This window comes from Equus quagga, chromosome 11 (assembly GCF_021613505.1).
Source record: "Equus quagga isolate Etosha38 chromosome 11, UCLA_HA_Equagga_1.0, whole genome shotgun sequence".
Taxonomy (NCBI): Eukaryota; Metazoa; Chordata; class Mammalia; order Perissodactyla; family Equidae; genus Equus; species Equus quagga.
Window position 1 is genome coordinate 65,441,390 of NC_060277.1, and position 22,070 is coordinate 65,463,459.

Sequence of the window (22,070 nt, forward strand, 5' to 3'; positions counted from 1 at the left end):
CCTAAACATCCTCTCTCCTCACTAACACCATTCAGACCCCAGGGAAGCGCTTGGCCTCCTCTCTTGCCTTGAAGCAATGGTGACTATGCCACGAACGTGTGTGAGCTGTGCTGCTGACAACATTGCAGATGGACACAGCTTCGAGGTACCAGGAGGACATGAGCAAGGAAAGTGCTCAGGTCAGAGCAACGACACATAAAGTGCCTCATCAAATCCTTTCTCCCAGCACAAATGCAGTAGATTCTTGCATAACATATATAGTTACTCAGTGATGCTGACTGTGCCTGTCTCCCTACCACCTTGCCAAGAGTGTGTTGTAAAACTTGGGGTTTGGGCCAGCCTGATGGGTTAGAAATAGTATCTGTGTAGTTTTAATGGTTATTGTTCTTATTACAAGTGAGTCTGAGCATTTTTTCATGTGATTAAGGACCGTTTTCATTTCTTTTTCTGTGAATTATTTATTCATATCTCTAGTCCATTTTTCTGTGATGCTACTGGTTATTTTCTTCTCTATTTTTTTTTAGGAAGATTTGCCCTGAACCAACATCTGTTGCCAATTTTCCTCTTTTTGCTTGAGGAAGATTCATTCTGCGCTAACATCTGTGCCAGTCTTCCTCTATTTTTATGTGAGTCACCACCACAGCATGGCTGACAAGTGCTGTAGGTCCGCATGCACCCAGGATCTGAATGAGTGAACCCAGGCCGCCGAAGCGGAGCCTGAGGAACTTAACCACTATGCCACGGAGTGACCCCTCTTCTCTAATTTTAGAAGCTCCTCACATCCTAGGAATGAGAACCTGTTGTCTGTGAACACCTGCAGTCCTTCTCTGTACTTGACTCTGGATTAGATTTGGGGAATTCAACAAAATATAAGGCATCATCCATGCCTCCGAAAGGAGCTTTAAAAATTACATGACATCAAGAGATATAAGTAATTTTATGAAACAATAAGAAAAGAGAGATCTCAAAGGAGTACAGAATTAATTGCCGGGTATAATGACCCCAGAAGTTCAGAGAAAGGGAATTATCAGGCTATGGTGCCCAAAAGGCCTTACCTTATAAGGTGTAGCTGGCTCTAAGCTGGGTCTTGAGGAACAAATTGGAAACATATGAGAGAAAGTTGGAAGGTGGGAATCCAACTTCTAGTGAAGAGAGCCTTGAAAACTGGGTTGAGGAGTATGGTCTTCTTGGGTAATAGGCAACAAGAGGAGGAGAATGACACGTGCTAAGATATCAAATGAGAGAATGTTGGACATTACCCCAGAGGCCAGAACATTACACCAACAACTCCAAAACTTCCCCTTTATCACAAGATGGAGTGAGCAACACGCTCACCTCCACACACCCCAACACCATCCGAGGGAGAGAAGCAGCAGAGGTGGGGGGAGGGGGGCGGTCTGAGACTGAGAATTACCTAAAAGGACTATTTCAATAATCAGATCAGACAACGATTTCAATTGGATTAGCCAGTTAGTTCATTCCATCCCCAGCACATATGAGTGGAGTGGGCAGGGGACTCAGAAAGAAGGCCTGATCAGTTATAAACAAAATAAAACAGGTACATTTTCTCCACACCTCTCAGTTGTAGTTGAGCTAAAATTTTTGACCCTGCTGTATAATAATACCTGTCTCGTGGAGGTGTTGGAAGGATGACATGAGATAATGCATATAAGGTGCTTAGTACATTGCCTGGTACTAAACAATTCTTGGCTATCATTACTATTAGGTGATCATAAATAGCTGCTGAGGGAATGAGTGAATAACTGAATCAAAGGATGAATGGCTGACCAATTGGCACCAGTCCTTTGCAGTAAAGATAAATACTGTGAAGGTGAGACAATCCCTTCTCCTGCTGAAGCCATGAGCATCCCCTGCATGGACCCACATTTTCCCAGCAGGAACCAGTGCTAGTCTGGCACACAGATTCCTTGGCTGTGTTTCTTTGACAATTATAACTGAGGAATTCAGCTTATTTTGGGTGAAATCCCTGGAAGTCCAAGTTCAGATCTCAGTCTGGGCAACGCAGCCACATTTTCCAATGAGTAACTCCCTCCAATATAACTCCTGGCAAACAACCCTATCAGTCGCTGAGAGAATGTGCCGTCATGCGTGGTAAATAGTAAGACCACTGTGTGAGGCTTGACTCATCTGTCAGAGAAAGGATATTTTGAAACCTTGATCTCATTTGAAAACATGTGTTTGCGCATACCTTTTGTCAGATGCAAATTTTCCGTTCCCAATTTAGCTCTTCCCAATTTTCCCCGAAATGAAAGATGTGGCTATGAAGAGAGTTAGAGAAACTCTTAACAGGTTTTGACTCCAGGTATGTTCCAGGGAAGCTCATCTGTCTCTAGGCCAACTTCCTGTTGACTCAGGAGCCAGGACTGGGGAGACAGAGGAGCAAAGTACCAGAATGATAACAGCCATCATTTGCTGAGGCGCCCGTGTGCCAGGCACCATGCTTACCACTGCATGTACAGTGGCTCCTGAACCCACATGGTGGCCCTGACACGTGGGAAGGAAATGGAGACCCAGAGAGGTTAAGTGACTTATCCAAGGTCAAGTCAGTACTGAGCCGGGATTTGAACACATGCTGTGTTTCCAAGCGTCTCTGTTTAACCATTGTGCTAGACGTTATCTGGATATTCCTTGGGTATAACATGAGCCAAGAGCCTCAGGCCCTCCAGCTGGGGACCTGCAAAACGTTTCAGGCATTTTCTCAGGTTGTCAGGCATTGTGGGGAGGAGACAGTAACTGGAGGTCTCCATGATTTGTAGGGGGAAGAATGTGCATCCCTCTATTCAAATATCCCTCAGGCTTCTAGATCTGACTCCCCATCATCTTGACACCCTACGCCCTCCTCTGTACACTTCTGTCTGAGCTGAGCACAAGCCCCACTTCCATGAGTTCTTTCCATCCCTCCCCAATCCCCCACCTAAACACAGCAACATCTTCTGGATTCTACATCGCTTCCTGAGATGCTCTGTATTATTTTTCTCCACACACGGTAGGAGCTCTGCACACAGTAGGTGCACCAGAAAATTGTTGCAGCTGGCAATGATGACACACAGAGCACCCTGGATGAAGGGTGGGCAGGTGACTCAGAGCTGAGTCCTAGGTCCGCACTGATTCGCTGTGTGCTCTTGGGCAGGTCTCTGACTCGGTACCTCATCTGTGAAATGATGACTGCTGGCTTCCGCAGCCTCTTCCTTCTGTAGAGCTCTAGATCCTGTGATCCCCACATGCCCATCTGAAGGGCAGGCGCAGGGTCTAGAGCGCCTTTGAGAAAGCTGGGTTCCTGGACAGGGCCTCTGGGTCTCCCACCTGCCAGCCGACTTTCATATACCTGGCATGGACAATAGTATTATTATCAGTGGGTTCACACCGATCTGTGTTTTCAATAGAAGAAAATAGGGAAATCTCCTTTTATGAGCACATCTAAGGGCAGAGCAGGAACCAACATTTCCTAACATGCCAAAAACACTGCACAACTAACTATGAAACTTGAGTTTAAATTTGGGGGGAATGAGCGCCTTTGCTTGAGCTCCCCAGTGGTGTTTCTCACACCAGAGAGCTTCAGAGAGGCTCCCTGACACACTGCACCCAGAGGTCCCTTCCACGCCTTCCCAACCACCTGTGCCAGATTCCTTCCAAGAAGAAAATTAGCTAGCTTGACTAGAACATTCATGCTCATATACAAATGGGATCCTCAAGAGAATTACCCCCTCGCTCTCAGGTGACATGTTCATCTTATGGTGACACTCCATCACTATGGTCCAAGGCAGAAGATTCATTTGAACGGTGCGAAGTTTGGGGAAGATAGGCAGGCAGTGCCACGGCAAGCCCATGGGGAAGGATTTCTGGGTAAATGAGGCCTTGCAATGGCCCCTGAGACCAGTCATAGAAGAGACCACATGCTCTGCCAAGACAACAGATCCATCCTCATGTAGAAATACCGTCGAGAGAGCCCAGTCAGCATCCCAGCATGCCTATGGGATGAAATTTGCCCTGGCAGGTCTAATGTTTGCTGCACTATTGGGTGAAGTAGAGTGTGGGGCTAGAGGATATCAAGGACTAAGACCAGTCTAATAAACAATCCAACTGGTGTTCCAGCCTTTGCCACAGATGCCTCAAAGATACCCTAAGATTTTCAGCAGGTGCACAAATCTGAGAACCACATCTTGATTCTGTTCCCTGGTCAGCCCACAGTTTAAGTTCCTAGTGGAAGAGAAGTAAAGAAAGAAATTAGAAAAGCTGACATGAACCAGACCAACTTTTAGGAAGCATGTTGTTGATTAATTACAGGATTATTAACAGGAATCTAAATCAGCATCTAATCAGTTGAACTCGACTCCACGCCACAAATGTTTTTCAAGAACCTACAATGTGTGCAACATCATGCTAGGTGCCATGGGGTTACAAAGTTAAGCAAGGCATGGTTTTCCCTTTACGAGGCTCATAGTCTAGAAGAAAACATGTCTTATTTACAATCACCTGAGCACCAGAAAGATGATGATCAGTGTTATAAAGAAGGAGTCGGACAGGAATAGAAGCTGGGTCCATGAGCCTCCCCCACGAAATCACCTATGACATTGTTGTGTGTGTGCACATGTGTCTATGGGGAGGGGAGAGAGGGTCCATAACTTCCAGGAGATTCTCAAAGGGGTCAGTAATTTTTCCTGCCAAAACTGCGTTAGAATTTAAACCCACCATTTTAGAGATTAAAAGAAGAAAATAATCACATTAGGTTGGGCTGGAGGGGGGATGGGGAGTAGAGGTGAGGCCTTGTGGAGGAAGAGGTCCACAAGACAAGGTTGCAAGAACAGGCAGAATCTCGGTAAGTGAAGATCTGGGAAAGGCCCTGGCAGAGGAAGTATTGTGACCAAATCTGAGCGATGGGAAAGCATTGGGGCACTTTCAAGGAAGTGGGATTAATCCAGTTAGCTGGGTCGCCAGGACAGGGACGAGATGAGACTGCAAAAGTAGTAGAGGTGGATTTGGGATCACAAGCTGAACTGATATTTTCTATCGATTAAATATTTGTTAGGGCCCGTTCTGTGCCCTGCCTTCAGGGCAAGATGATCTCTGCCCTGAAGAGGCTTACATTTTAATTTAGAGGGGAAAGCATGCACAGGCAGGAAACAAAGCAATTTTAAGCACAACAGGAATTCAAAGAAATTTTGGCCAGAGTGTTCAGAGAAGCTTTAGGGAGGAGGTGAACTTGGAGCTCAGCCTTGACGGACCAGGAGGATTTGCCGGGTGAATTTGTGGAGAAAGGGCCTTCCAACGGGAAACAGGACAAGTGAAGGGAAGAAGATGGAAAGAAAGAAACAAGGTGGCTGGAGAAGACTGAAGAGAGGTGATTCCTGGAAGAAAGAGCTGCGTTGAAGGGGCAGGGGACATGAATTTGAGAAGGTGGGTTGAGACCAGATTATGCAGGATTGTGAGGAATTTCTCATTTTCTCTAGGATCTCATTTCCTTTTCTCTAGAATCCAGCTCTTCCAGTAGAAATCATATCAACAAGAATAATTTTTTAATTTTCTGTTAGAGAGAATTTAAAATATATGCAAAAGTAGAGAGAATAGTAATGCAATGGACTGAATGTTTATGTTTACCCCATCAAATTCACATATTCAAATCCTAACCCCAGTGTGCTGGAATTAGGAGGTGGGCCTTTGGGAGGTGATTAGGTCGTGAGGGTGGAGGCCTCATGAATGGGATTAGTGCCCTTATATAAAAGAGACCCCAGAGAGCTCACTTCACCCTTCTGCCACTTAAGGACACAGCTGGAAGAGGGCAGTCTGTAAACCAGGAAGCAGGCTCTCACCAGGTACTGGATCTGCTGGCACCTTGATCTTGGACTTCCTAACCTCCAGAACTATGAGAAATGAATTTCTGTTGTTTATAAACCATCCATTCTGTGAAATTCTGTTGCAGAAGCCACGCTGGAGTAAGACACATAATAATGAACTCTCTCTGTTCCCATCACCCAAGTTCAACAACTGGCCGAACGCCTTACATCTGTATCCTCTCCACCTCCCCGCTCCTGTACCATTTTGAAGCAAATCCCAGCCACCATATTCTTTCATCTATAAACATTTCAGTGCACATCTCTAAAAGAAGAGGACTTTTTATTTTTATATAACCACAATACCATCAGCATACATAAAAAATTAATTCATAATCATCCAATATTCAGTCAATTATTCAAATTTCTACTTGTTTCATAAATTACATATTATATAATATATGTATATAATATGCATTGTATCACATTATATACAAGCATATATTAATTACAGGGTTTTTTTCTGCTTTTTCTCCCCAAATCCCCCCAGTACATAGTTGTATATTTTAGTTGTGGGTCCTTCTAGCTGTGGCATGTGGGACACCACCTCAGCGTGGCCTGACGAGCAGTGCCATGTCCGCAACCAGGATCTGAACCAGTGAAACCCTGGGCTGCCGAAGTGGAGCGTGTGAACTTAACCGCTCGGCCACGGGGCCGGCCCCTACAGTTTGTTTGATTGCTTGAGTGAGGACCCAGAAAAGGTTTACACATTGCAATTGGTTGATGTCTTTTAAATCTGTTTTGATCTACAGCATAGCTTCATCTCTTTGTTGTTTTTTTTTCCTTGCAATTTATTTGTTGAAGAACCAGGTTGTTTGTCCTCTGGTGCTTGCCACAGTCTGGATTTTGCTGATTGCATTCCGCTGGGACGGCTTAACTTGTTCCCCTGTCCTCCGTATTTTCCGTAAATTGGCAGTTTGGTCCAGAGGCCTGATCAGATTCCAGTTTGAGCACTTAAGAATAGCTGTATTCTATTGAGAAGATGTTCTAGAAGTCAAATGCTGGGCCAAGCCTTTGCAAACATTGTCTTATTTAATCCTGAAAACAATCCCATTCCCCTGTGCTGTCATTATCACCATTTTACAGACGAAAAAACTGAGGCCTTGAGAGGTGGTCTCACTTGGCCAAGGTCACATAGTTGTAAGTGGTAGATCCAATTTAATTGGTTACTGAGTCCAGACGTTTATCCACTGTGCCATACTACCTACTGCGGAAGGCCCTGTGTGCAGTCAAGGTGCGTTGATGAATATTGGCATTATCCCTTACCCTTTCACATTTAGATATACAGAGAAACTGCTCCTAATTGTCTAGAGGTGTCTGTTTGTCTGTCAGAGTGGACCTTTCTATGTAAGGGCTATTCGTGTGGTCTATGTGTATATACAACTTCCAGCTAGCATTGTTTTTCTCTCTTATATTTTTTCTTTACTTTTTATAAGAATTTTGATAGCCTTAGTTGATTTCTTCTTCTGCAGGTGATGTATTCTTCACGTATCATGTAAAACTCCAAGCCAGAATCAATACTCTTATTAATATACATCTATAGAAAATAATGGAAGAACTCCGTAAACTTCCTGTGATAGGTTGTGTATAAGTCCTTTCAAAGGATAATGATACCGATGATTAATATAAAAGTAATAATAAAGTGACATCACTGACTGCTAATTTGTGCTAAGACCTCTACAAGTCTTACCTCATTGTATTTAATCCTCATAGCAACTCTGTGAAGTAGGTATTGTTGTCCCTGTTTTGGACACAAGTAAATTAAGGCTCAGAGCGGTTAAGGACTTGCCCAGTATCATGCGGGATCATGTGGGTTTTTTTTGTTTGTTTGTTTGTTTTTAAAGATCGGCACCTGAGCTAACACTGTTGCCAATCTTCTTCCCCCTACCCCTTTTTTTCTCCCCAAAGCCCCCCAGTACCTAGTTGTATATTCTAGTTGTGAGTGCCTCCGGTTGTGCTATGCGGGATGCCACCTCGGCATGACTTGATGAGCGGTGCCATGTCTGTGCCCAGGACCTGAACCAGGACCTGGGCCGCCAAAGTGGAACTCGAGAACTTAACCACTCGGCCGTGGGCGGGCCCCGACGCAGGATGTTTTAAACAAGAAAAGCCTTTGATAAAAAATGTCTTTCAGGAATAGCTTGATTTGGATTTTCAAGACAATCTCCAATGAGATACCCACACACTTTTGTTGCCTGAAGGATCATATCCATTGTCAGCAAATCCAGGGCAATTTCTTGATTTTCTGTACTCCTGGTGAGTAGGAGTAATGTAAAGAAAAGTATATCATCCCTGGCTCCTTAAAGACCAGGTAGCAACAATGCTGTGTCATATGACAACAGGTGATTCAAACTCAGGCCCTCTGCGCCAACACACAGCCCTCCACGTTCCCACCAGGCCCGATCTACCAGGGACCAGCAGACACTCTGAGACCAACAACTCTGTTTTCATCGCTAACCATTGACCAGACTTCAGACTTCTCCAACTGTTTCCCTCCAGTGACCTGTTCCTCTTTCCATCAACCACCAAGATGATGACAATCTGGATCCTCTACTAAACTTTCCCATTGTTGGTTATTTGCCAACATTACTACCAGCAATTGTTACCACTTTGCTAACGTTTTCCTGTTTTTGTTGTTGTTACCCTTTTCTCTTTTGTTACCTCTTCCTCTCACTTCTCTTTTCATTTGTTCCTTAAAAATTTACCGGTGGAAATTACACCGGAAACTTGAGAATCCCCAGATGTATATAGGGTTTGGTGTCAACTTTCAGGAACCTCCAGGATCCCGTCCTACCTTCTTTTCTGCAGCATGCAGTCCATCCTTTAACCAAACAGTATGACTTTCCACTGTTTCCTGGTATCACTTTTCCTTCCTTGGGCCATGCTTTGGTCCCTTGCATCCCTGCACTTGCTGTTCACCCCCCTCAATTGTTGCCATCCTGCTCACCTTTCAGGCTCAGCTAAAATGATCCCTGGAAAGCTGGAAGGGATCTCCTCATCCATCCATGCATCCATCCATCCTACCATCTTTCTATCCAGGAAACACTTGCTATGTTGAGCATCTGCTACGTATCAAGTGCTAAGCTAGTTCCTGGGGATATAAGCTGAACACACTGGCCTTGCCTGCAAGGAGTTTACGGTCTAGCACTGTGCTGTCCTATATGGTAGCCACCTGCCACATGTAGCTGTTGAGCTCTTAAAATTTGACTAGTCTGAAATGAGAAGTGCTGTAGGTCTAAAGCACACATCAGATTTTGAACTCTTAGCATGAGAAGGAAAATGTGAAACATCCTATTAATGAATTTTTAATTGATTGCATGTTGAAATGTAATATTCTTTTTCTTTTTTAAAGATTGGCACCTGAGCTAACATCTGTTGCCAATCTTCCTTTTTTCTTCTTCTTCTCCCCAGAGCCCCCCAGTACATAGTTGTATATTCTAGTTGTGAGTTGTAATATTCTTTCTATATTGGGTTAATATGTTATTAAAATTAATTTCAATTATTTCTCTTTACTTTTAGCTCCTAGAAAGTTTAAACTTTACATATGTGGCTTGCATTAGTGGCTCATATTCTACTTCTATTGGACAGCACTGGTTTTCAACAAGGATACAGGGATGGAGACAAACGTGTGTAAGGAGTTTTTATAGGTGCTTTTGTCAAAGTGTGTACAGGACATAGTGAAGGATTGTTTTTAATTCAGGGGGCTTTGAGAAGAAGGAAGAAGAGAATCCATTTATAATATGTTAAGTATTATGCTAGGCACTATAGATATCCTTTTGCACTATGTCAGGCGCTCTAATATCTTCACGCATTGGCTTCGCACCTTAAACACTCACTCAATCCTTGCAACAGCAATCACTGCAGTCTGACCATGTCTTTCCAGCCAGCTGCTCCTTTCTTAGACCAAGTCTCCCTCGTCTCTCAGCTCGACTATTTGCTGCAGCGCCTCTTAACTGATCTCCTCTGACCCCACTTCAATCCATTCTCTACATTATGACCAGAGCGATGCTTCTAAAACATAAACCTGGTCATGTTACTCTTCAGATTAAAACTCTCCCATTGTTCCCCATTGTCCTTTGGGTAAAATCTAAACTCTCCCTCTTGGTTTACATGTGTGATCTGGCCCCTGCTCCCTCCTCGGTCCCAGATTTCACCACTCCTCCATGCTTGTTCCCTTTGCTCTGGCTACTCTGAACTTCTTTCTGAGCTTGGAAAGGCCTGCATACTCTCTCTCGACATGCTGCTTTCTCTGAAAGAATTTCCCTTTTCTGTTTGTCTGGTTAATGTCTTTTTTTTTTCCAGATCATATTTTTAACATAGCTATCTCTAAGAAGACTTTCAGGAACTTCGCCCATCCCTCCCCTGCCTTAACCATTCTTATGTGTCCTGGGATCTTGCTGGACGTCCCATAATGTAGTACTTATCATACTACATTGCATTCTCTCAACCTTTTGGGACCAGAGGCCTCTATGAGAATCTGCTAAAAGCTGTAGATCTTATCCCCAGGAAAAAAAGAGCACACAGTAAATTTTGCATATACTTTCAGAGGTTTTATAGAACCCCTAAAGCCCTTTAGGTTTCCATGGACTCCAGATTAAGAACCCCTGCTCTATTATAATTATCTGCCTATTTGTTCATATTTCCCACTAGACTGTGTGCTCATCGAGGGTAGGGACCACACTTATGTGGATACAGGCATTTCCTCAGCACCTGGCACAATCCCTAAACACAAAAGACATTCAATAAGCTTTTGCGACAGGCATGCCTTGTTCTAAGACATTAGGATGCAAGGATTTGCACGCCTTCATTTTTCTAAGTCAAATTAAATCTGACTTAGCCTTCTCCTACATGGTTGTGGAGAAGTCTTAAATTAGTAATTTTCAGGAACTTCTTCTCATGGTATTTTTCCGGAACTCCAGAGCTTAAGGGGCCCAGGAATATTCTGGAAAGTTCCTTCTGTCTCAACTCATTGGCGTCTCTGTTTTTACCATTACTCCTTCTGTTTCAAGATGCCACACTCGAGCACTGATCCTTCACATTGGTCAAGTATTATCGGCCCAGGTGGTCTGTGAGATGGTCATCACAATAGTCTGTGCCCTAAGGTCCTACCACTTCCAGGAATCATGTTGAAAGGGGGCCCCTGTCTATACTTCTCACCGACACTCCAAACCTCCTACTCCTTCACCACTATCAGGGAAACAGCTCTTCGACTAAAAAAATACCACCCTTCTTTTTGTCTCTCTGGAATGATCTGAGATGAAATCCCTCAAGAGGCATGACAGGGACTGAAAACGGAAATAAATGCCTAAAAAGACGAGGCAAAGAATGTCAATTAATAAAGCAGGTGGGCTATAAGAGACAACAGGGAGTAGTGGTGACTGAGGCACAATGGAGAAAACATGCTTTGTCTAAAAATGAGCAGCAGCTAAGGCATCAACAAATTGTTGCTGAATTTCCAGATCTTCCAATTTTTCAAGGAAAGCTGGAAATCTGAATTTGCAAGTGATAGTTCTTTTTTTATCTGTTTTTAATAAATTACTTTCAGGTACATTTTGCAAATCATGTAATTCACAGTATAAAATTCAATGATTTCTTCAGTAAATTTACCAAGTTGTGCAACCTTTACTGTGAATCAATTTCAGAACATTTTCATCATCCCAATAAGATCCCTCATATATATTTACTGTTAATTCCTGTGCTGTGCCTCCTCTCCCCACCCCAGCCAACTACTATTCTACTTTCTGTCTCTATAGTTTTGCTTTTTATGGATATTTCATACAGATGGGATCATACAATATGCAGTCTCTATGTCAGACTTCTTTCACTGAATGTAACGTTTTCAAGGTTCATTCATGCTGTTGCACATTTCTGTAGTTAGTTCCTTTTTATTGCTGAATAGTATTCCATCATATGGATGTACCACACTTTCCCTATCCATTCACCAGTTGATGGACATTCCATTCTTTTTGCTATTATGAATAATGCTGCTATGAACATTCGTGTGCAAGACTTTATGTCCATATATGTTTTACTTTTCGTTTTTTGGTAGATACCTAAGGGTAGAATTGTGGGTCACAGGGTAAACTTATGTTTAACTTTTTAAGAAACTAGCAAATTACTTTCCAGAGCGGCAGCACCATTTTACATTCCTGCCAGAAATGACGGGAGAGTTCCTGTTTCTCTACATCCTTGCCAACATTTGTCATTGTCTGTCTTTTTGATTATAGTCATTGTAATGGGTGTGAAGTGGTATCTCATTATGGTTTTGATTTGCATTTCCCCAATGGCTAATGATGTCAGATAACTCTTGATTTTTAAATGTTGGAATTCATTCAAATTTAAAAAAAAGCTCCATATCAGCTCTCTACAGATGGAACAAAACAATTTAGAACAAAACAGGTTCATGGGCCGGAACTGCCCTAAGGGAACCAGTTTGGACTTCTGACCCAGCCTCTGCAAAACAATGGTCTGTGGACTTTTTCTTTTGGGGGTAAAAGCAGCCTAGACTGCCAGCAAAAATTACTGTGAGGGAATGGGGAAGGATTTCTCACTCTTTTGTACAGAGCTTGTAGATTAGAAAAAAAGACAATTTTTAATCTATGTGTTGATGATGATGCTTTTTTTTTCTCCAGTAAATCATCCTGTTACATGTATGTTGAAGGAGTCCTTTAGGTATATATTTGTATCTCCTTTCTGGAAATGAAGTTAAGGAATTTGTCAAAGGTTGAAGACTTAGTGAGTGGTAGAGACGGATTCAAAGTCAGGTCTGTCTGGTTCTAAATCCTGTGTTTTCCTCATCAAAATGGCAACAGATTCCGGGCTGGAGCTACATGGAGTGAGAATGGAGTCAGAAGCGCCTGATTGGATGGATGATGGAGGTGGAAGGGGACGTGACGTGGGAACAAAGGAGAGGAAGGATTCAAAGAGGTTTCAAGACTAGTTTCATTTAACAGACAAAGGGAAGTTGGGAAGATAGAGAGTTTGGGTGGTGGGATGAAGGAGAAGAGGGAAGAAAACAGGTTTGGGATGTAGTGCCTTTGCAGTGTCCCTCCCATCCAGGCAGAGATGTCTAGCAGGCAGTTGAAAACATACAGTCTGAGTGCTGGAGAAGTGCCAGGGCTAGAGATACATCTGGGGATATTCTCTTTTATTATTGATCTCATCAAGACTAACATGTTTGTGATGTTTAATTCCGGTGAACTTCCTGCCCTCCTCTTCTGATGGTCCACTGAGTTTCTCTTAAAATTATGAGAAACCACAGACTTGGTGGCTAACATGGCTGTTTGTATGTTGATGCTCTAAGCATGGAACCCTGCCTTCAGAAACGACTTCAGTGGATGACAAAGCTGAGACTCAGGGCTTAGAGATGGAATCTTTTGTCTTCTCTAAAAAAATTTTTTTAATTCAGAAGAGGAATATTACTCACATGTTGTACAGTAGACTTGTATTCCATGTGCAGACTGCTTCATGGAGCCAAGTCATAAGACACCTGGACAAGGGGCAGCTTACCCCAGCAGGCAGGTGGGGGTGGGGGACCAGATGCACTAGGACAAAGGACAATACAGGACCTGATTCTGACTTCCCCAGGAAGGACTCTGCACTCAGCTGCCTTGGAACCTTCTCTGAATTCCACCAACCCTTCCTTATCATTTCCTGCCTTGTTTTGTTTTTCGCTCTGTTCACTTTTTACCAGACTGGAAGTTTCCTAGGCTTAGCCACTTACATTATATCACACGTATTAAAATTTACCCATATCCAACATGAAATAACTACATCTTGCTATAAGATTTTTAGTTTTTTAAAGAACATTCATTTTATTCTTGTGATTTAAACTTCATTATAATTATTTGAGTCGTGTTGCAGTTGACTAGATTCTGCAGACATCTCATTAAACATTTATTAACTTCGATTTTTCCAGTTTCCTTATTTTGGAGCCATTTTTTTTTAGGTTTCAAACATTTTCTAAGACCTATGAAAAGCTTATAGGCCCTAGGGGATATGACAGCCCTGCAGAACCGCCTCATAGCCCCTCTCCTGTAAGGAGCTCCATTTGATGAATGAATGAATGAATGAATGAATGAATGGAATAAACGAAGGAATGAGGTGAAGGAAGTCCTTTTCCCAAGTGTTCTCTCCAAGGCCGGTTCGCTTCTCATTCTGGAATCTCAGCCCAGTCAGGAAGCTGGGTAAGGAGGCCCCTTCCCTCGCAAACACCAAAACTGCGGCAGCGGAGGAAGCTGTCCGGCGCCCCGCGCTCAGCGGGCGTCGGCAGGGTCAGCCCAGAGCCCAGGTTCGCGACAGTGGCCGGAGCGCGGACTGCGGACTGCAGCCGGGGCCCCCGCAGAGCCCGTGCGCATGGGCAGAGCTGCACCCCGAGCCCTGCCTCCCCTCCCCCACTGCAGGTGAGCCGCTGAGCCCGGGCTCCCACCCCCCGCAGCCCCGGGGGTGACGTAAGGCCTCTGGACTGCGCTCCGGCTCCGCCCCTGCAGGCAGGGCCGGGGGCCCGGGCTCCGCGGTGGAGGCCGGTCCCGTTGCGGGACACGCCGGCTGCAGCAAGCAGAGGGGCCGACCAGGCGTGCGAGCGGGCTGCCACGGCAGTTCGACGCCAGGGCGAGGCGCGTCTAGGCGGACCTCGGGGATCCTGCCGCAGCACACCTGCCCCACTGTCCGCGCAGCCCAAGGCCCTCGCAGGGTCCGCAGCCGCTGCCCGGCGGGATCGCCGGACGCCCAGCCTGCCTCAGCTGTCCATCTCCGCCTGAGCCAGCCAATCGCCCGCGACTGCCCCGGCCGCACCTCCCGGAATCTATGACGGGCGTGAGGGGCAGCCTATGAGGTTGGGGCCCCGGCGGCCGGGGCTGGGAGCGGGAGCCAATGAGCATGATTTCAGGTGGGTGGAGGGAGCGGACCTCGGGAAGGTAGCTTCGTTCGGGTTGCTAACGTCTTCTCTTGGAGATGGGCGCGCAAACGGACCAGTGGGTCTGGGGGCGGCGGTGACGGGCGTGGAGCTGGCCCAATGAGGGTGGGAGTGGGTGGGGCAGCCCCGAGCAGCAGTGCTAAAGGAGCCCGGCGGAGGCAGCGGTGGGTTTGGGACTGAGGCGCCGGATCTGTGGTCGCGGCTGGGGACGTGCGCCGGCGCCACCATCTTCGGCTGAAGGTGAGAGGTGCGGCTGCCCGGGTCCGAGAGCGGCGGCCGGGGGCGGGGGGACGGTTTGTGGGGGCGGGAAGGATCCGGGCTGGGGGCCCGGGCGGCTCTGGAGAGCAGGAGCAGAGCCGACGCGGGAGCTGGGGGAAGACACAGGGAGCTCTGCGCGGAGGGTTTGTGCCGCGGGAGCCGTGGATTCTTGTAGGAAGGATCCGGGGAGTGGGTAACCGGACCCCCAGTGGGTGGAGAGACCCCTGGAGGGGCGGGGAATGAGGTCCTTGAGAGAGAGACCCCTGCAGGGATCGGGGCCTGGGTGTGCGGGAGGACGACCCCCGGGTGGCTGGGGTTGGAGATCTGGGGGTGGGGATGTGGGGACTTGGTACTTGGTGTGTGGGATCCTCGGGGGCGCGGGGTTGGAGGGGCCTAGTGCTCTGGTGGGGGTCGCGGAGTGTCCCGCGAGTCTCTGTCTGCCTCCTAGGAGGGGTGAGAATCCTGGGCCGGGCTGGAAAGCGCGACCCCGGTTGGGAGTGGGGGGCGCTGGACGAGAAGGGCCCCGGGGTGGGTAGCTGGGTGGGTCAGGCCGGGTCCGGTACACGGGGCGCGGTAAGGGCTTCGCCGAAGGCTCGGAAGGCGGCGGCGCGCCCCGGGCTTGGAGGGTGGAGGGACCGGCGGCAGGGCTCTGCGCCGCCCGGGAAGCGCGCGGCGGGTGAGGGTCTGAGGAGCCGGCCGCCGGCGTGGGGAGGGTCGGGCTCCGTGGTGCTGGGACAGGAGGGCGGGAGGGGGCAGCCTCCGAACGCGCTCTGTGGACCGCGGGGGCCGCGGTGGGCCGCCTGGCGAGGCCCGGGCGGTTTGGGGGGGCGAGGCGGGAAATGTGGCGGGGGCGCGCTGCAGCAGGGCGGCCGGGGGGAGGGTCAGCCCTCGCCTCGGGATCCCTTTATTGTGTAAGTGATCTGGGAAGGGCTCGCCGACAGAGTCTCTTCCTTGCCTTCTGCAATTGGGGGTTACAGCCCGATCCCGTAAGATCAGACTGGAATGGGGTTGGAGGGAAGTTGAAGCCGCGGAGTCTGGCATTTGCGGGGGCTTTGTGGGCCTGTGGTGGGCGGATGCGGCCCGGGGACCCGGGAGGCCCCCAGCCTGGCCTGCCTGGGAACTCGGGCCTTAGGAAGGAGCTTGGTGGCTCGGCGGTTCTGAACTCAGCTGGTGAGGTTTGGGTAACGTGGCCTCTGCCTATGACCGTTATCTCTGTTTCTTAGGGCCTCTGCAGCTCCCTTCAAGATCACTGCGGTTGATGGAAGGGGGTGGGGTGTGGTGGGGTAGGGTAGGGGAAAGCGGGCGGGGTGGATCCAGACTGCAAATGAAACAAAGACGGCTGTTTTCGCTGAATAATATAATACTAAATATAATACTTTGGCTTTGCGGAGATTTTGTTTTTTAACGTTGAAACTAAGGAATCTTGGAGTCAGGCTTCATTATTCTTGATAGTATCTCACTCTGGAAAACTTTAATCTATTTATTGTTTTATTGCTTTCGTCAATCCGCCCTTATTAATTATTCCTTTAGTCCCTTGCTTTTGATGTTTAAGTATGCCCTGTCTGTCTCGTATTCTGGAAAAAAGTGGCCATTTTATGCATCTTCTGACTTCTGCATCTTAAATTCAGTTCTGCCCCGTCCTTATCTGGAGAAAGCATATGGTGTAATTGTGCGATATAGCGCGAGCTTTTGCAGCAAAGGGATGTGACCCGGGAGCCTGGCTTTTTATTTGGGCTCCTTAGGGAAATCATTTCAATGAAGACAGATGGGATGGAAGGTGAGATGGAGGAAATTTTGAAGGACATGTTGTATGGTGAAAGACTATATGCTACTCCGGTTTATGTACTTTCTCATCATAAATGAAGAATTAAAATTCTTGGCGTTGGGCTTTCTCATCATAGATGAAGAATTAAAATTCCTGGTGTTGGGTCCACATTTCAGAAATATTGAACACAATGTAAAGATATAACTGAGAGATGGTGCAGGCCATAAATAGCCATAGTGTCCTTTTGCGTTTGGTTTGTATTTGTGCTCACATGGTTAAGCCAAATTTTGATAAATTAATAGACTTGTATGTCTCTGTGATGTAAGTGACCTCAACGAAAGCGTTACACAAATTGGGACACTACTGTTAGGGTTTATCTGTCTTAGAGGGATGGTCTATATCCATCATTTTTGTTTGGCTTTTTATATGCAAGATATTCATAAAATTGAATTGTTTTCCTGTATCCATACCTATATAATAGGTCTGGGAGGCAGTTGAGAAATTTGCTGGGTGGTGTTTCATTGGAAGTAAAAAATGGCCTGGCTGCACAGATCCCAGGGCTGTGTGTGTCTAAAACGAATGAAGGGGATGGGGCTTTGACTCTGTAGGGGGCTAATTCATACACAGATAAATGATTTAGCTATAATTAGGTAGTTATTTCAAATGACACCAAGACCCTTCTGATTATCTTTATGTCTCCTGTAAAGAGATTTCTATTTATTCCTTTTTCTCTAAATATAGGTATTTTTTCTATAAAATATAAAGCTTTTGCCAGATTGTGTGAATGTGTTCATTGGGTGAGGCTATACTCTTGAAGTCATAATCAATAGGGTTTTTATTTAGCAGAGAGGCAGTATATAGTACACAAGATGCCCTGCAAAATTCCCTCCCTCTCCTCTTCCATCGTTGTAGAATGCACTCTGGAGCTGAACTCTGGGTTTAATCCCAGCTCTGCGATTTGGTAGCTGGGTGACCTTGGGCCAGTTAGTGGCTTTCTCTACCTCAGGTTCCTCATCTGTAAAATGGAGATATTAACAGTACCTACCTTGTGGAGCTATTGTGAGGTTTGAGTCGATAGATGTAAACTCCTTAGAATAATGTCTGGCCATAATTAGTGAATTCCAACAGTATTTGCTATTTCAAAAATTGTGGTATTATTCTTTCTGCAAGGCAAAGCATTTGGGGGTGGTTCACTGTTAAATACCAGTATTATCAAGATTGGGTACCACATGTACCATGGAATGAAAGAAGTACAGCATATTTGGTGATCACAAGTGGAGAGTTAAAATGAACAAAACATCTTCCCTGGCCTCATGAACACTATCAATTAAGCAAGAATTTGAGTACCTACTACCTGCTAAGCCCTCTGGTACAGTGCAAGGGAGGGCCAGAAGAATGCTGGAAGAACAGCACAAAATGTTAGGAGAAGGCTGAGGATTAAATTGCCAGATTGACCTGAAAAGAACTTCTCAAAGGGTGGCATTTGGGTCAGGATTTGAAGGAACGGCAGATTTTTGGCTGTGGATGGGAAGTTGAAGTTCACCCTGAAGGTGGGGACCGCTCAGGTAATATTTGATCAATAGGTGTGGATCCCCTCCTGTGGACCAGGGACAGGGCTAAGTGTTTACCATGTAGCAAGGAACAGGAAACCATCCTCACAGTGTTTAGTTAGTTGTAGAAAACTCTGGGAAAGTAAAAATTAATTTGTAATCCTACTACCCAGCGAAGACCCAATGAATATTTGTTCCTTTTTTTTAAAAAAAAGCATATATGTAGTTTTCTCCCCCAAAATCTGGAGCATTTTGTAATTACACTTTTGTGATCTATGGGTTTTTTCTTAAATTATAAGAATTTCCCTACCTAGAAAAAGTACTGATAAATTTAAAATGTACGGATTTGATAAAGTAATTTTTAAATACATAATTTACTTTTAAGAAAGGAACTGCTCTAGAAATGACCCAACTTATTCTAATTTCTAGTCACCTGCTAAATTTAAGCGTATAATTACATGCCCAATGTAAAATGAAAGAAACGTGTGTATGCCTACTGGCAGCAAGACAGCTTCCTAAGTGTTGTATGGGATTTATAGTTCATACCTAATAAGAATAATGAGAGTACCTTGTTATCATGTTTTGTTATAGTTGGATGTTTCATTAGACTCTATCCTTCCTAAAGGCAGAGTAGGTGTCCTGTTGTCTGTCTCCAAATTCATCTAGGATGATTCGCACTTCAAAGCCTTGCCTCCTTTCTTAGCAGTGTGTAGTTTATAAGTTGGAAAGACAAAAAGTTATTAATCTTACTAGAATGGTCTCTAAAAGTAATGGGCTTTTGAAACCATTCTTCAGAATGTACATGTGCCCGTGAATATTTTCTGTAGGAAGGTAAATGCTAGTTTAGTTATAAAGCATTGTTAGCAATTTTATTTGTAGAAGTCTTAATGTTACATGTTTGGGGTATTGGGGGTTTTTTTTGGTTTCATTTTGTTCTGTAATTTTTGTTTTATCCAAGTCCATAATCCTTAAAACTTTAACATATTCTTGAAATCGGGTTATGAATTAGTCCAGAACATTGATTTTCAACCTTTTATTCTAACCCAACATGCAGTGGCTCACCATGGCAGCCAGAGAACTATGGGCGATGATTCTGAGTGTGGTCCAAGGACCCGCAGCATCAGCAGCAACTGGGAATTTGTCAGAAATGCAGATCATTGGGCTTCACCCCAGACTCAACTAAATCAGAAACTCTGGGGATGGGGCCCAGCAATCTGTAATTTAATAAGCCTTCTAGGTGCTGCGATGAACATGCCAAAGTTTGAGAACCATGCTCTAGAGTATGAGTGTTTGTAATACCTACATTGTAACAAATAATATCTGAAGAATCTTAGCAATTTGATTCTAGTAAATTCTTCTTAGGGGTGAGGGGGCTAGTATTTGTACCCACTATCAGTGATTAATCTTTTGGGACACAGGTAGATCTCTTTAAGAATCTGAAGAAAGTTATGCGTGTTCTCCCCAGAAAAGCACACGCACACATATAGAGAGAGTAAGTGTACACCATTTTTTACCATTTCAGTGATTTCACGGAGCTTGAAATTTGTTTATGGACTCAAGGTTAAGAACCTCGTAACAGCTTTGGACTCCTTTGTGATTAACCTTGCAGCCTTCTGTCCTCTTGCCTACAAGGAACCCCATCATTTTCGGGGGAGGGAGAAGGTTGGAGGATTTGGTAGAGCAAGAGTAGCTACTCACTTGGCTTCTTGCATTGATTTGAATGAAGTCATGGGAACCATGCCTATGACATTTGTAATAACCTGGAATTTGGAGTAATAACAAAAGTGTTTAATGATGGTATCGGATTCCAGAAAGATATTGTCAGGCAGGAATGATGAGTCACGTCAGAAAGGTGAGTGATGAATGTAAAATCTTGTCATTTGATGCAAAAAGCCAATTGCACAAGTATAGGAGGAGAGGTAGCTTCAAGCAACGTGTCTGGAGCTTTGGCTGACAGGTCATTAGGAGCCAAAAGTGTATGAGTACTAAATAAACCAGTTAGGTCTTGAGAGACATTAATTGTGAAAGTCACAGAAATGCTGCTTTCCCCGGTGCAGCCTAAGTTTGTTAACGGTTCCTTTTTCTTGTGCACTGGTCAGACCGTATCTGGATTCTGTTTGCTTCTGGGCCCCACTCTCTAAGGGGGCAGAAGCACATTGGAGTCTGTTGAGAGTTGAGAGATGAGGGTGGTGGAATGAGTCTTGATGAATGATGGAATGCTGAAGAGCAGAGAGAGGGAAGAGAGCAGCTGCAGGGATGGGAGTGGAGACCTGAATAGCTACCGTCACATACTTGAAAGGCTGTCGAGTGAAGCCAAGTTACGCTTGCCCTTTGTGGCCCCAGCTGATCACATTATGACCACGCGGGGCCATAGAGAAGCCACAGTGGGACTGAGGTAGGGTATGTGTAAGGAGGAACTTTGAGTCTGTTGTTTGAAGGGAGAATGAGAAGCACGTTTTAGACCTGATGCTTTGCTCTTCTGGTGTTTTTGTAAGTATATCCTGGTGGTCACACTAATACCAGTGCCACCCCCTCCCCAGACCTTTTATTATGAATCTTTGTTTTCTTTTTCTTTATTCTCCTTTCCCTTCTTAACTCCCTGTTTAATTTGTGGTGAGGGTGAAAGAGGAGATGAAGAGAAAAAGAGTCAGACTGGAGCTTTGCTTTTTTCTTCTGCTTATTTTTCAGCCCTCGGTAACTGAGGGCATGTCTTGAGTGGTCTTCAGAAAACCAGTCATAATTTGTGGTCACTCCTGAAATTTACCTTGGAAACTCAGTTAGTATGGCTGTGAAGAGGAATACCCAGTTCCTTAACTCAAAGTTTATGCTTTCTGTTTACCAAAGGTTTAAGTTTCTTAGAAAAGTAAAATTTGTGAATCATTTTGTATTTTTAAACATCTAACTTTGTCCTCCCCCTCTTCTCTTAGAGGCGGTTGCTCTTGGATCCTTCTGTTTACAATGGCGCAGAGAACTGGACTGGAAGACCCAGAGAGGTATCTCTTTGTGGACAGGGCTGTCATCTACAACCCTGCCACTCAGGCTGATTGGACGGCTAAAAAGCTAGTGTGGATTCCATCAGAACGCCATGGTTTTGAGGCAGCCAGTATCAAAGAAGAGCGGGGAGATGAAGTTATGGTGGAGTTGGCAGAGAATGGAAAGAAAGCAATGGTCAACAAAGATGATATTCAGAAGATGAACCCACCTAAGTTTTCCAAGGTGGAGGATATGGCCGAATTGACATGCTTGAATGAAGCTTCTGTTTTACATAATCTGAAGGATCGTTACTATTCAGGACTTATCTATGTAAGTATTTCTTCTAAATAATCACGTGAAGTGGTGACCGGGGAATTAATGTAAATTATGCATACTGACGTAATCACACGAGAATCTGAAATACCCACACTCTGTTTGACTTTACTGTTTCTGTTAAAGATAGAAAGATTGTCCCTTGCTTACCCAAGTCTTGCTTTATTTTAAATCTCAACACATAATTTTAAATAATCCAATCTGAAATTAAATGATGTAGGACAGCACGTGGCAGAAAGACCAGGGAGTTTAATATGGGAATAAAAGTTGCATTAATAGTAGGATACAGACAGCAAATTGGAAATTCAGTGTCTGTCCTGGGGTGTGATGCGGAGGGCTGTAAGCTTTAGAGGTTTCAGTGAAGAGCAAGCACAAGCTCACTGGGTACAGGGAAGTGGGAAAGACGATACTGAGATTTTTAAGAGGAA

General features: G+C 45.1%; 1 protein-coding gene across 3 annotated transcripts in view; it reads left to right on the top strand.

Moving 5' to 3' along the window:
* The first annotated feature begins 14,366 nt into the window (after positions 1–14,366).
* The window catches only part of MYH10 (myosin heavy chain 10), a 144,952-nt gene continuing 137,248 nt past the window's right edge, over positions 14,367–22,070 (top strand). The window contains exons 1-2 of one of the 3 annotated variants that reach the window (XM_046675209.1): positions 14,367–14,736; positions 21,264–21,639. In XM_046675209.1, the coding sequence (XP_046531165.1) occupies positions 14,678–14,736; positions 21,264–21,639 (435 nt within the window). In that variant the 5' untranslated portion in view covers positions 14,367–14,677. Of the gene's footprint in view, positions 14,737–14,832; positions 15,004–16,079; positions 16,192–21,263; positions 21,640–22,070 lie in introns of those variants that run through there. The other 2 variants (XM_046675210.1, XM_046675208.1) reach the window with 2 other exon arrangements.